General features: G+C 42.1%; 1 protein-coding gene across 1 annotated transcript in view; it reads right to left on the bottom strand.

Annotated features, from left to right (window-relative positions):
* The window catches only part of GALNTL6 (polypeptide N-acetylgalactosaminyltransferase like 6), a 1,476,265-nt gene extending 1,475,776 nt beyond the window's left edge, over nt 1-489 (bottom strand). The window contains exon 1 of the mRNA XM_025281307.2: nt 352-489. Within this exon, the coding sequence (XP_025137092.2) occupies nt 352-489 (138 nt within the window). The remainder of the gene's footprint in view (nt 1-351) is intronic.
* Nucleotides 490-15,818: the final 15,329 nt, after the last annotated feature.

Here is a 15,818-nt window from a genome sequence, read left to right as displayed (position 1 = left end):
GACACACAAACTCCAGGAGAAGCAAACAGAAATCTCTGAAACTAAACCTGTACTATATATACATCTCCTTTCACGAATAAGCAGTTACCCCTCATGTAACCTCTAGATTAACGGAGAGGAGCTGTTTCTTCCTTTTGACCTCTCATCCTGCTTTTTCCCTTTATTTTGCATTTCACCCATGTCATTGGTCGCGCTCTTAAAAAGACTACTTGCTTAAACCCCAAAGTCTCTAGAGGCTTGTAATCAAAGCTCTGCAAAGACCTGGGAACTGATGGAAACTCGGCACACCTGCCTGAGGTAGCCGGCTCCAGACTCCTGCCCCTCCGGGATCCTTCTCTGCGCAGCACTTACCTGCGGCTCCCCGGGCTCAGGGGATTTCACCAGGTGCTTCTCCTTGTATAGAGACCAGAGACCGATATTGGGCAGGAAAATTAAAGCCACCATGAATAACAAAGTCATCTGCAGAAATCTCTTCTGTTTCCTCTTCATCGCAAATGGTAACAGAGAAGAAAAGTTACAGGAGATGGTTCCCTGCCCGACTCTCGTTTGAATCCAAAGCACCAGAAACTGAGGAGAAGCTAAAAACTTTTTGCTGCGTGCTCAGCACCAAGATGCACGATTGAAGGGGAGTTAGGCATCGGCAGAAGCAACGCAAAGTTAGTTTCCCCCCAGAAAACTATGACGAAGGCATTAGCTATTGGCTCAGAAGTCAATGACTCCAAGGAGGAAATCATTAAGTCTATCGACCTCCAGTAAAAAGCCACGGAGTAAATATGATCCTTCCAAAGACTAATCGTAAGTTATGAAAAAGTCAATAGCATGCTGGATACTTAAGAAAACGGGAGGTTTGGGGTTTCCCCCTCGGCGTGGGAGGGCTGGGCTGCGCAGGAGAGGGCGGGCAGGAGGTCTGCGTGGGAAGCGGCTCGGCCCTAGCAAGTGGCAGGAAGAAAAGTGCTCGCTCTCGACCCCAGCACATCACCTTTCTCGTCTTCCCAGGACGTCTCCTCCTGCGCTCGCCCTGGGAGAAGCCACCTAAACTCAAGTTCAAGTCCCTCGGTGGCCAGCGCGCCGGCGGGCTCCCGGCGGTCCGGGAGACACGGTGTCCCGGGCAGAAGTGCTATTTGGAGAGAGGTCCGAGAACTCCCGGGCGCTCACGCGCCGCGCAGACCCTCGTCGGCGGGCAGCGGCTTGGCGACCCAGGTGCCCGGGGGCAGGAGGCTCCGGAGGTCGGCGGAGGCGCCGCGCCGTCTGTGCTCGCGCGGCGCCCGGGCTGCGGTCCTCCGCCAAGTGCGGGCCCTGCCCATCAATCGCTCCTCTTCCTCGGCGACGCTCTCACGCCCCGGCGCTCCCGTTAGCATCCTCTCCCGGCAACTGAACGAGCCCAGAGGAACATCGCCGCACTTGGAAGGCGAAGCTCTCACGCTCCTCGCGCCGAGGAGGGAGGGTGGCGCCCGAGCCGAGCTAGGCTCTCGGGGCGCGCGCGCGGAGGGCGAGGTGGCAGAGGCGCGCGCTGCTCCCGCCGCCGTCGCCTGATGCCCGCCTGCGCGGGGACGAGGCTGTGCCGGCCACGTGCGGGAGCCCGGGCGGGCGGGGAGGGCAGTCCCCCGCCGCCAGCTCCTATATAAGCTCGCCGTGACGCGAAAAAGCCGAGCAGGGCGACGCCGCCGCCGGACCCGGACTCCAGCTTCTCGCCTGTGAGGTCTCCTCTCTCCACCCCGGCCGTTCGCGCGACTTTGGACCCCTCGGGAGACCCGCGCCCCAGCTCGCCTCACACCAAAGGCTCCAGACCGGAGATGCGGGGCGCGGGGGGCCGCCTGGTCTTGGGGTTTCCTCGGGCTCCTCCGTGGTGCCGGCGGGCGCGGAGGCGAACCGAGTCCGGGGATCCTGCCCCGGGGGGCCCAGGCCGCCGGACCAGGTGCGCGACGAACTCGGGGGAGGGCCGGGACCGCGACGCGAGGCCGGGCGGAGGCTGGGGCTCTCGGCCTCGGCTTCGGGAGCTACACCGTGGAGCCCCCGGCGGCTTACCTAGGTCGGCCCGCGCCTTGGCCGGGTGAGATCGCGGTGCCGCCGCCTCCCCGGCCCCGCTTGTCCGCGCGCAGCGCTCGGGGTCGCAGCGGGGCCACCTGTCCCTTTGCCCTCGCACGCACCTCCCGCGGTCCCCAGGCCGAGCGGGGGTCGAGCCTGGTCTCGGCGGGAAGGCCTCCCCCTTCTCCCCGGCGCCGGCATGCGCCACCGGCCCTGACCGCACACACACGAACCTGTGGCCGCGTCTCCAAGGGACCTGCGTGCCTGGCACGGAGTGGGGGCACTCCCGGGATCCGGGGCTCCTAACTCCTGGAGGAAGGGGGACTTGCAGGAGGCGACAGACAGACACGCAGCACGCGCTGTGTCAGCCTGTCTAGAATCGAAAGAGCGCCATGGTCACCTCTTTGTTACAACTGGAGGTGATGCCCACAAGCTTGGGAGGATAGGACGGCGGGTCCAGGAGGGTCCTTTCTCCCTCTCTCCTTTCCGTCCTCTCTTACATCCCACTCCCGCTCCAGGTCCCCTCCCCTCCCTCTGCTGCCCACTTCTCTCTCCCTCCTGTCTCACCTGATGAAGACATAGATGTGCATGAGTGTGAAGACACATGCTCTTAGCTCCTTACGTTATAATTTTAAAATGTATCTGAACAGTACATATTGACTGACTACATGAGTAAAGCTTCGTGCTGCAGTATTTGCTTCTGTGAATTACTTTCATTTCAAGAGTATGTAAACATATTTAATAAATAATGTCTGAATATGTCATTTAGTTAAAGACCAGTTACCGTTTCATTTTACACAAGTGCAACTTCGGAATCTGGAGAGGACGGGACATAATTCTTCAACACACACACACACACACTCATACACATACACATTCGCACTCTCTTCTATACCCTGCATAATTTTCTAATCTCCTTTTTGTCTCTTAGCAAGTGCCATTCTGAAGCATAGAAATATGAATTCTGGGAAGCACAAAACAGGGAGAGGTTTGCTGGGAATGATGGATCCTGAAGGAAAAGATTTTGGAAAACTATTAATATTTAAATATATGTTCTGTCTTGTAGATAGAGTTATTAACAATTAAAAAGTTAAAAATATCTCAAAGATACTTTTGAAATTAAAAAAAATTTAAAATCCTTCATATTTTAAAAAATGCCAGTTTCTTTGTGCCTTAAAAAAATAAACAAGTCCTGATCACAAATGGACATATCATCATTCTGTTTTATAAATCCAGGATTCTGACTTGAACCATGCCTCATTATTGTTATTCAAGTGAATTGTCCTGCAAACAGTACTTACTCTGGGAACCATGGTTAGTCACAGTGAATGGGTGTACCTGTTATTCCCTACATGAAGTACATGTAGAGCCCATGGGATTATTATGCTTTTACAGCATAGTCTAGGCAATCAGTCCCCACTCTCCATTTTACTTATTCATTTACTTACTTACTTAGTTATCTTCTCTTTCACAAATTCCACATGTAAATTTCTAACAGAAGACAATGTTCCTAACTAAAATTGGTATTTATTTTAGCTTGTTAGAAACAAACAAACAAAAAAAACTTTATGTGACTCTGAATTCCTTTGTTCAGATAATCCAGATTAAATATATATATATACACAGATGTATTTTAATTGGTCATTAATATTAATCTAATCAAATTCCCTGTCTTTGCTGCTGCTGCTGCTAAGTCTCTTCAGTCGTGTCTGACTCTGTGCGACCCCATAGATGGCAGCCCACCAGGCTCCCCTGTCCCTGGGATTCTCCAGGCAAGAACACTGGAGTGGGTTGCCATTTCCTTCTCCAATGCATGAAAGTGAAAAGTGAAAGGGAAGTCGCTCAGTCGTGTCCAACTCTAGCGACCCCATGGACTGCAGCCCTGTATTTAATTCCTCTTTATATCTGAAGACACCCCCTTAGAACCCTTTTGCTCCTTAAGCCTGTTATGAGTCAATCTGGAACCTCAGATAATCAGAGCCCCATGTGCCCAGCATTGTGTTAATACTACTGGGACACATGAGGAAAAAAAAAAAAAAACAATAACTGGGACCTTGAATAACTTACGTTCTAGTTGAAAATACAACATAAAGGCAATTGGAGAAATACAGAAGCTCAGCTGTTTGTGTTAACCTTCTATTGAGCCAGGTTCTGCCTTGGAAGAGGCAGAACATTGCTTCCTTTAAGCTCACTCTAAAATTTGGTGACTTAAAACAACAATAATACTCAGGATTCCATGCTTTGGATAGGCTCCACTGCGTGGTTCTGCTTTCTCAGATGTGAATGTGGGCTGGGGATGGGTTTGACCCCTACCTGGCCCGCAGATCACCTGGGGCTCTGTCAGTTGGAACTGAACTTGAAAGAGAAACATTTGCTCATCATTTTGCCATATTAACATTTCCCCTCCGAATTTACTAGTTTAAAGCTTTATATCTGAAACTGGTAAGTCTGGTGAAAGTCAATTGTTTAAAAAAACCAAAAAATAGTCACCAACAGTTTCCTGGGGTTGTGTTCTTACCTGAACTCTACAGAGTCACAAAATAATAAGCTTTATTAATAAATAACAAATGTTATAATACTGGAAGAGAAGATTAAAAAGTAATTGATTTTTAAGATTATACTATGGTACATTATCTACATTTTAAAATAGTTATATTGAAATGTATCAGTGAAATGGTTTATACTTAGTTTTACCTTCTATCTAAATATGGTATGATTTACTTTTATTTAGATTTGCCTTTTCCAAGTTTTTATCAGAATCACAGATACTAGAGCATAAAGGTAATGTATCTAGAAATGGAAATATATTCTGTTCTTATTTAACCCAATAACAATACCTAAAGTATAAAAATGCTTAAATTGTTCCCTTTGAATAAACACGGTACTTTATTATAAGTATACCTTTAGCTAAGTTGTTTTTTTCAGGGGTGGGGGTGATCCTCCAGTGAAAATTGGGAATTGACTATATTAATAATAGTTATAATAAAAGTAAATTTAAGTTATTTTTGTGTCATTAAATTAAGGCACAGGTTAACAGGAATCTTCTTCAATCGATTTTTCTGAAATTACAATGTTTGCCACTACACAGTAAAGAGAAATAAGAGACAAGTAAAATTTTAAAATGTGATATTTCCCTGTCACTATCATCACTGAAATTCTTCAACAAAAAACCCAAGTCAATTTCATTATATATGCAAATGCTGCTGGGTAGAAAGAAGATACAAATCTGAACATTCTCGCAGAATATTCAGTACTACAAGGGACTTAAAAAGTGTTTGCAATTAAATGTGGTGTATATTAAAAAGTGACAAATGCTAACTAAAAAAAAAGGAAGTTATTTCCTCTTGGCCTAAATATTTTCAAACTAGAGAAGTTCTTCACTTTGTGGCATTTAAGTTCTTAGTCTGCAAGTCTACCTCTAAATATCTTTATTCCTCTATAAACAGAATATATCTTTACTCAACTATATTTTCTTTCCCTATACATTTAATTCCCTGATAGCTCAGACAGTCAAGAATCTGCCTGCAATGCAGGAGACCAGGGTTCGACCCTGGTTTGGGAAGATCCCCTGGAGAAGGAAATGGCAACACACTCTAGTATTCTTGCCTAGGAAATCCCATGGACAGAGGAGCCTGGAGGGCTACAATCCATGGGGTCACAAAGAGTCAGACAAGACTGAGTGAGCACTCACAAGCGCTCTAAAATATTCTGTGTTTTGATGAGAATACTATGAAGTTTAGCCTAAGTAAAACATCACCAACAATTTGGGAGGATTGCTCTTCTGGGTCTTAGGAAGTAGACTGATGAATTAGATTCAGCTCTTTTTGTGATTTACTAAGAAAATAGAAATATTATGAAAAAGATTAGCTCCTGAATGAGATTCCATTCTCAGTAGGCTTATGTGGATTCTCTTTTGCCTATATGAATGAAACTTTAGAAAAATTCTTGATATTTCAGAAAACATCTTCATCTGAGCTCAGTACACTAAAGCAAAAAATTGAGTACTTTATATAAACAGATTTTTAACCTGTAAAATAGTCATAATTCTGATTAAAAATCCTAGGTTATATTCTTTTTTAAAATAATATTTTCTCTTTTTAATATGATTAAGTAAGCTTTCAAATAAATATTTCCCATTCCATAATGAGAACTTCAAAAGTAGTTTCAGGAAAGAAACTTGGACATTTGTGAAACAGGAATCATAAATGTTTACATCTGTCAATCAAATAGATAAATCAATAGAAATATATACAGATAAATGGATATTTTGATAATAAGGATTTAAAAACTACTAGTTTTTTCGACCAAGGCTTCATTGAGAATTGCATGCAAGGATTCAAAGACTGAATCTGTCCATTGCAATCATGAAAAACATGAAAATAGCAGCACTATGTCAAACTGCTAAGGAGGAGAATGCAAATAGATGTGAAAACCTGTACTCACTATACACTGAGACATGCCCACTTTATGCCTAGTCAGTAGCAGAACTCATCAAGATAAAATAAGAACATTTTTCACTAATCAGTTTTCTCTAATACCTAAAGTGAAAGTGTTAGTCGCTCAGTCGTGTTTGGATCTTTGTGACTCCATGGACCGTAGCCCACCAGGTTCCTCTGTCCATGGGATTCTCCAGGTAAGAATACTAGAGTGAGTAGTTATTCCCTTCTCCAGGGGATCTTCCCAACACAGGGATCAAACCCTGCATTAGAGGCAGATTCTTTACCATCTGAGACACGAGGGAAACCCTCTAATACCTAAACTTTAAACTAATTAATTTTTAAATAAAATATCCACCATTTTATTTTCTCTCCAAAATGAAAATACTCATTTAAAAATATTGAATCTGTATATATGTTTGCAAACATTTGTACAATTTTAACATTGCAGGTCCAAATTCTCTTTGGTACTTGAAAATATGGTGCGTTTCTAAAATAGTGGCTACTTTTCTATTCTAATCATCCAGGAAGTCAAAGCCGATAAAATATTTTATCCCTAACATGCTATAAATGCTCGATACATAGTTTTTGAATGAATAAATATATAAATAAATGTGTATCTAAACATTATCATTGCCTGTGGAGAATTCAGTTCAGTCGATCAGTAGTGTCTGACTCTTTGTGACCCCATGGACTGCAGCACACCAGGCATAATCATGTTGAAAATTCCTCAAATATTTCATACCTAAAATACGATCCTACAGCTTGCACCAAAACTATTTACTCAAATAGCTTGTCAAAGTCTTGCTACAAGACTTACAATATCAGTATGACCCACGTCCTCTATACCAACCTCATCCCATACAATTCAGCTGCAAAATTGCTCATTGTATTGAAATAAAATCAATCTCCCTGGACAGTAGTCCTGTTTCTATGCCTAGTATCCACCCAGTATACATCCAATCCCTTTTCCACATGACAGTATTTTCCTCACTTGATGATGTTCTGTTTAGTAAAGCTCACCCATAGAGCCTATAGTGTATTTGGTAACATTTTCAATATCTTAATTTTGATTGAGAGTAAACTTATTAGCTTATTTTTACATATAAAATAATTTTCATAAAGTAGATACTCTTATCTTCAGGTACATAATATGTGATCTCTAATTGGGTGGAAGTTTCATTCTCCGCCAAATCCTCTTTCTCTCATACCTTATGAATGCAGTTTCCTGGAATATTTCCTACTAAATCTCCCATGACCAAGATACAGTATCCAAATCTACTTTTAACTGTGCTATTTTCTCAACTCAGAATGTGCAGAATCAGTAATTCTATATTCTTCTGTAATAGTCTACAGCAATGGTGGTATTTTCTTCAGATTATAAGCATATATTAAGTAGTAGTATAAAACCACTTTGAAGATATTTTCCAAAAATGACTTAAGGACTTTTCATGGTCCCTGTTTAATTAACACTGGTAACATACTTTATAGAAAGTATTACTTAGGGAGGAATTAAAAACAATATATTCAACAGCTATAATGGCTGCTTTTAATGTCAAAACATTGAAATAAAATCCCCATAATATTATGTCTATAGTATTAAAACCTCATATATTACCACTAAAGCAGCAGTTAAATGGCCACCTTTTTTCCCAATATTTATTTGGATAATCTGGCAAAAGATGAACTAGGAAAGGACAGTCTTAATGGTTAAAATGAAAGTGTGAATTCAGATTTACAGAGAGTGGAAGTAACATCAAATACAAAACAATATTCTGACTCCCTGATTTTAGATTTCTGCCTAACTTGACTTTTTGCTTGCTAAGATCTATCTTGTCAAGATAATGCCCCACTGTCCATCATTCACCTATCATGTTATAGGGTGGACTTAAGGAAACTGACATTCTGTGAATAAACCAGGCATCCAAAGATGTCTGGTGAAAAGGACTTTGTACTGATGGAAAAGGGACAGGAGTGTTGTACCTCTTCCCCTTGTTGCCCTCACACCAGGTACAGTGTGGCTGAGGCCGTGTTCCCCTCAGCTTCCCTCCTCACTGCTTCACAGTGAGATTCAGGAGTCTGTGTGTGGCTATTTTCTGAGATAAAATTCAGATTTGACCGTTTTGTCAAAAAATTCCAAACATTCACAAAGTACAAAAAGATGCACTTGTATACAGCAATAATTTGTTGTTATAATTTTTATTTGATTACATCCTCATTTCAACATCCTCAGTTTTCCTAGAACAGTGGTACATTAATTTCAAAATATGCTGTATAAAAAAGAAAAAGCAGATTTATAAATTACCCTTTGTCCCTTAAGTCTATCAAGACCCCACTGATAAGGTAGGAGATGCATGAATGATCCCTTTATTTGAATAACTAAGGATGCCTATCTATTTTAAGTAAGGTAAAGTTTTACTTCATTCAATTTTCATATAATTCTTAGGCTTCTAAGTGTAAGCCAGTCTTTTAGGCAAGTTTCATACAATAGTAAACAAAATAACATTTTCTGTTGTCATAGATTTTACATTCTAATGTGGGGAGAAAAAATAAAAAACTACATTTTAAAAATAGATGCAAGTAGAGATTATCATGGAAAGTGAAGAAAGTAAAAGACAAATACCATATGATATCACTTACACGTGGAATCGCAGATATGACACAAATGAACCTATCTATGAAACAGAAACAAAATCAGGAACGTAGAGAATATACTTGTGGTTGCCAAGAGGGAGCAGTGTGGGAGAAGGTAAGAGTGGGAGTTGTTGCTGCTGCTGCTAAGTCGCTTCAGTCGTGTCCAACTCTGTGCAACCCCATAGACAGCAGCCCACCAGGCTCTGCTGTCCCTGGGATTCTCCAGGCAAGAACACTGAAGTGGGTTGCCATTGCCTTCTCCAATGCATGAAAGTGAAAAGTGAAAGTGAAGTCACTCAGTCGTGTTGGACTCTTCGTGACCCCATGGACTTCAGGGGAGTTAGGGATTAGCAGATGCAAATTCGTATAGAATAGATAAAAAACAAGGGCCTGCTGTAGTGCACAGGGAACTGTATCTGATGTCCTGTGACAAACCATGCTGCTGCTGCTGCTTAGTTGCTTCAGTTGTGTTTGACTCTGAGTCCATGGATTGCTTGCAGCCCACCAGGCTCTTCTGTCCACAGGAATTCTCCAGGCAAGAATACTGGAGTGGGTTGCTTTCCTTCTCAAAGGGATCTTCCTGACCCAGGGATTGAACCCAGGTCTCCTGCACTGCAGGCAAATTCTTTACCACTGAGTCACCAGGGAAGCTAGTGACAAACCATAATGGAAAAGAATATGAAAAAGCTGTATTTACTGCTGTATAGCAAAGATACTCAACTATCTATCTATCTACATATAGATACCTATATATAGATAGCTGATATCTGTTTATCTATCTATCTAAATAGATAGATAGAAAGCTGAATCCTTTTGCTGTACAGCAGTAATTAGTACATCATAGTCCAATTTCAATCAATAAAAATAAATTTTAAAAAATAAGCAGAAGAACTGAAAAGACATTTTCCCAAAGAGGAAATGCAGATGGCTAACAGGACATGAAAAGACATGCAACATCACTAATTATCAGGGAAATGCAATTCAAAACCAGCATGAAATATTATCTTACATCTGTCAGAATGGCCACCATCAAAAAGAACACAAATAACAAGTGTTGGTGAGGATGTGGAGAAAAGGGAAATTGTTGATAGAAATGTACATTGGTGCAGTATATGGATGTTACACACATATATCTCCAAGATATAACTGTAAAATCTTATGAAAAAACCTGAATGGATGTTTCATGCTTAATAAAAAATGAAATTTTGCCATTTTAAGCATGGGTGGACTTGGAGGGCATTATGCTAAGTGAAATAACTCAGACAGAAGAGACACAGGATATAATTTATATGAGAAATCTAAAAAATGCAACAAGGCCTTCCCTGAGAGCTCAGTTGGTAAAGAACCCACCTGCAATGCAGGAGACCCCAGTTTGATTCCTGGGTTGGGAAGATCTGCTGGAGAAGAGATAGGCTACCCACCAGTCTAAATAGTGTGAGTCACTATTCTGTGCACCCATAACTTGTATCATACCACTGTACAACCACAATATTTCAGTACAAAGGACCGTATATCATAAAGTGCATGGTGTAGGAGAAGGTTGACTAGTACAGTAAAGGGAACAAGTACAGGAGGGAACAGAGAAGTGGGTCAGGGTAAGACATTCATAAGCCCAGCTGTAAGGCAGGGACCTCTGGATGACAGCTAGGCAGCCTTGAAGGAGAAGTGGTCAGAAGCAACAAATGTAGCAAAGAGCATCTCAAGCAAATGGCACAGAAAATGCAAATGTCTGGAGGAGGGATGGTGCCTGATATGTTACCTGGAAATAACATTGTAATTATTCTTTCATTAGGTAAGCTATTGGGTTGGACAAAAAGTTCACCCCTGTTTTTCTCTTAAGAGCTTACAGAAAACTGAAAGAACATTTGACCAACCTAATTTGTCTTCCTTCTCCCACAAATAAACAAATAATTTCTAAACAAATGCAATAAACAAATACTTTATTTTTAATTACTTGTTTTCTGTTCATTAGTAGCTGTGGCATGAAGTAGGATAACTGACATTTTTTTCCTCTGGCGAAAAACAATTTCTTGCTATGGATACATGTATATTTATGCACATTTATATGTACATATATTGATATCATTTACTTTATATATTTATATGTATGTACACAAATATATAGGCCTTCCCTGGTGGCTCATATGGTAAAGGAGATGCAATGTGGGAGACATGGGTTTTGATCCCTGGGTAGGGAAGATCCTCTGGAGGAGGAAATGGCAACCCAGTCCAGTATTTTTGCCTGGGAAATCCCATGAACACAGAAGCCTGGCGGGCTTCAGCCCATTGGGTGGAAAAGATCTGGACACAATTCAGCAATTAACAGACACACACACACATGCATATCTGTGTATGTAAAGACTTGTTCTTATACACATGGGTGTGGGAGATAGTGTGTGAAACCCATTTTTCTCAATATTCTTCTCAAAGTAATCAATAGCCAAGGCTTCTGAAGGTGTTATAAAGATAGATAATGATGATAATAGTGGCAAACATTTTTCAAGAGCTTGCTATGCGTCCGGCATTTTCTAAACGATTTACACATATTCACACAGTTTTTGAACAACTGTCTTCATTTCAATGATAGGAAACTCAGGCATAGGAATGCTAAGCTTATACTAAATAATGCAGGAAGTTGCACACAAATGTAATTGACATAGCTGAGAAAATAGTGTTATTGCCCATTTGCCTGTGTAATTCATATTATTCTTTCAAATTACAAAGTATTTTACCTAAGTAGACCCATGTGCGTACATTCATGTACGGTTTGAGAACGTTAAGAGGATAGGTTCCCTCTGTTTGGTTGTTGTTTAGTCGTCCAGTCCTGTCCAGCTCTTTACGATCCCTCTGTCCATGGGATTTTCCAGACAGGAATACTGGAATGGGTTGCCATTTCCACCTCCACCAGGGATCTTCTTGACCCAGGAATTGGACCCACATCTCCTGTATCTCCTGCATCGAAGGCAGATTCTTTACCACTGAACCTTTGGGACTGGTCTAAGATTCACTATGAACACGCTGCAGGTCTCCATTGCTACCCAGGGGCAGATTTCACTAACAGATAACTGCACTCTTGCTGGGTCTTTCCGGAAACATTTAACTCAGTGCTCCAGGCAAGCCTGACTGTAGAATGGAGGCAACAGTTACCATGGAAGCTATCTGCTGTCCTGCAAGTAGGCAACAGTGAGCCATCTAAAAACATCTAAGAAGGAACTCACATATATGATGGGGTATTTTGGAGATTTTCAGTGTCAACAGATGGAGCATGGTTTGCTTTATGAAAACTGAAAATAAGGATAGCAAACCAGAGGCTATTGAACATTTCAGTTATAAGATAATGATTCCCTAGGGTAAGAGGTCAGGCTTCCCAGGTGGCTAAGTGGTAAAGAATCCCCCTGCCACTGCAGGAAATTCAGGAGATGCAGGTTCAATGCCTGGGGGTGCAAAGATCTCTGGAGGAGGAAATGGCAACCCAGTCCAGTATTCTTGCCTGGGAAATCCTGTGGACAGAAGAGCCTGATTGGCCACAGTCCAAGGGGTTGCAAAGAGACAGACGCCACTGAGCAGGCACACAGGGTAAGACGTTAACATTGGGAAGTGGAAAGAGGGGCCAGAGGAAGGGCACGCTGTAAAAGAGAAGTTGAGATTTGGTAACAACGGTGTGTTGTGGAGGGAGAGGTGTTGAGTGAAAAGTCCTTGCTTTATCCTTCCAGCCGACCCTCAGCTTTGCACCCACAGTATACAAGTCCCACACTGCAGCTCTGTCAGTTTCCCCTTTAGGGAAGAGGGATTCAACAAACAAAAATCATTTTTATAGTAAAGGCACTGCTTAGAATGGGAAAAATTAAATTCCTACTATCTAGGGAGCAAGCCCATTTGTATTTTAATTTTAGAGCCTGGTGTGATGGACAAGGAGACGTCAGAATAAGGAACGCAATGCTAGGACGAGGGTTTCATAAAAAGAGGGAAAACTAAACGAGCAAGTCAGTTTGCAGAAACCTCCCTTTTCTCTGGCTAAATACATACATTCTGAATTTAAAAAAGAAAAACATTGTGCTTTGTTTCTCAATAATATTAAGCCAATACTCTCATAATCCATGGGGTCGCAAAGACTTGGACACGATTGAGCAACCAACACTCACTTATCTCACTAATAATTTTTCAGAATAGAATCAAATGTCAGTTTTTAATTCAACCATTAATACCCTTCAGCTCTCATTTGTTCAGCACACACAAAAAATAAACTGTCAGCTATATATCCATAAGAGGGAAAAAACTAAATATTATGTTTCCATATTTTTATAGTACCAGGGACAATTCATGGAGATACATGTTAAGATTCAGTAGAATCAGGGGAGCTTGGCTAAATTGAATATGCAAAGTGTCAAGAACACTGGTGGGCTTCCCCAGTGAATCAGATGATAAAGAACCTGCATGTCAATGTAGGAGACATAGGTGCTATAGCTGGGTCAGAAAGATCCCTGGAGGAGGGCATGGTAACCCACTCCAAAATTCTTGCCTGGAGAATCCCGTGGACAGAGGAGTTGGTGGGCTATAGTCCACAGGGTCACAGAGTAGAACATGACTGAGTAACTAACATTCAATTCAGTTGAGTTGACTTCAGTTGCTCAGTCATGTCCGACTCTTTGCTACTCCATGGACTGCAGCATGCCAGGCCTCCCTGTCCATGATCAACTCCTGGAGCTTATTCAAACTCATGTCCATTGAGTTGGTGATGCCATCCAGTCATGTCATCCTCTGTTGTCCTCTTCTCCTCCTGCCCCCAATCCCTCCCAGCATCAGAGTCTTTTCCAATGAGTCAACTCTTTGCATGAGGTGGCCAAAATACTGGAGTTTCAGCTTTAGCATCATTCCTTCCAAAGAACACCCAGGGCTGATCTCCTTTAGAATGGACTGGATGGATCCCCTTGCAGTCCAAGGGACTCTCAAGAGTCTTCTCCAACACCACAGTTCAAAAGCATCAATTCTTTGGCACTCAGCTTTCTTCAGAGTCCAACTCTCACATCCATACATGACCACTGGAAAAACCATAGCCTTGACTAAACGGACCTTTGTTGGCAATGTCTCTGCTTTTGAATATGCTATCTAGGTTGGTCATAACTTTCCTTCCAAGGAGTAAGCGTCTTTTAATTTCATGGCTGCAGTCGCCATCTGCAGTGATTTTGGAGCCTGCAAAAGATAAAGTCTGACTGTTTCCACTATTTCTTTCCCATGAAGTGATGGGATCAGATGCCATGATCTTCATTTTCTGAATGTTGAGCTTTAAGCCAACTTTTTCACTCTCCTCTTTCACTTTCATCAAGACACATTTTCTTTCCTCTTCACTTTCTGCCATAAGGGTGGTGTCATCTGTATATCTGAGGTTATTGATATTTCTCCCGGCAATCTTGATTCCAGCTTGTGCTTCTTCCAGCCCAGCGTTTCTCATGATGTACTTTGCATATAAGTTAAATAGGCAGCGTGACAATATACAGCCTTGACGTTCTCCTTTTCCTATTTGGAACCAGTCTGTTGTTCTAACCATGTCCAGTTCTAACTCTTGCTTCCTGACCTGCATACAAGTTTCTCAAGAGGCAGGTCAGGTGGTCTGGTATTCCCATCTCTTTCAGAATTTTCCGCAGTTTATTGTGATCCACACAGTCAAAGGCTTTGGCATAGTCAATAAAACAGAAATAGATGCTTTTCTGGAACCGTCTTGCTTTTTTGATGATCCAGTGGATGTTGTCAATTTGACCCCTGGTTCCTCTGCCTTTTCTAAAACGAGCTTGAACATCTGGAAGTTCACGGTTCACGTATTGCTGAAGCCTAGATTGGAGAACTTTGAGCATTACTTTACTAGCGAGTGAGATGAGTGCAATTGTGTGGTAGTTTGAGCATTCTTTGGCATTGCCTTTCTTTGGGATTGGAATGAAAACTGACCTTTTCCAGTTCTGTGGCCACTGCTGAGTTTTCCAAATGTGCTGGCATATTGTGTGCAGCATTTTCGCAGCATCATCTTTCAGGATTTGAAATAGCTCACCTGGAATTTCATCGCCTCCACTAGATTTGTTTGTAGTGATGCTTTCTAAGGCCCACTTGACTTCATATTCCAGGATGTCTGGCCCTAGATGAGTGATCATACCATCGTGATTATCTTGGTCCTGATGATCTTTTTTATACCGTTCTTCTGTGTATTCTTGCCACCTCTTCTTGATATCTTCTGCTTCTGTTAGGTCCATACCATTTCGGTCCTTTATCAAGCCCATCTTTGCATGAAATGTTCCCTTGGTATCTCTAATTTTCTTGAAGCAATCTCTAGTCTTTCCCATTCTGTTGTTTTCCTCTATTTCTTTGCATTGATCACTGAGGAAGGCTTTCTTATGTCTTCTTGCTATTCTTTGGAACTCTGCATTCAGATGCTTATATCTTTCCTTTTCTCCTTTGCTTTTCGCTTCTCTTCTTTTCACAGCTATTTGTAAGCCCTCGCCAGACAGCCATGTTGCTTTTTTGCATTTCTTTTCCATGGGGATGGTCTTGATCCCTGTCTCCTGTACAATGTCACGAACCTCCATCCATGGTTCATCAGGCACTCTGTTTATCAGATCTAGTCCCTTAAATCTTTTTCTCACTTCCAGTGTATAATCACAAGGGATTTGATTTAGGTCATACCTGAATGGTCTGGTGGTTTTCCCTACTTTCTTCAATTTCAGTCTGAATTTGGCA

This window comes from Bubalus bubalis, chromosome 3 (assembly GCF_019923935.1).
Source record: "Bubalus bubalis isolate 160015118507 breed Murrah chromosome 3, NDDB_SH_1, whole genome shotgun sequence".
NCBI lineage: Eukaryota > Metazoa > Chordata > Mammalia > Artiodactyla > Bovidae > Bubalus > Bubalus bubalis.
This window is presented reverse-complemented; position numbering and strand designations above follow the sequence as displayed.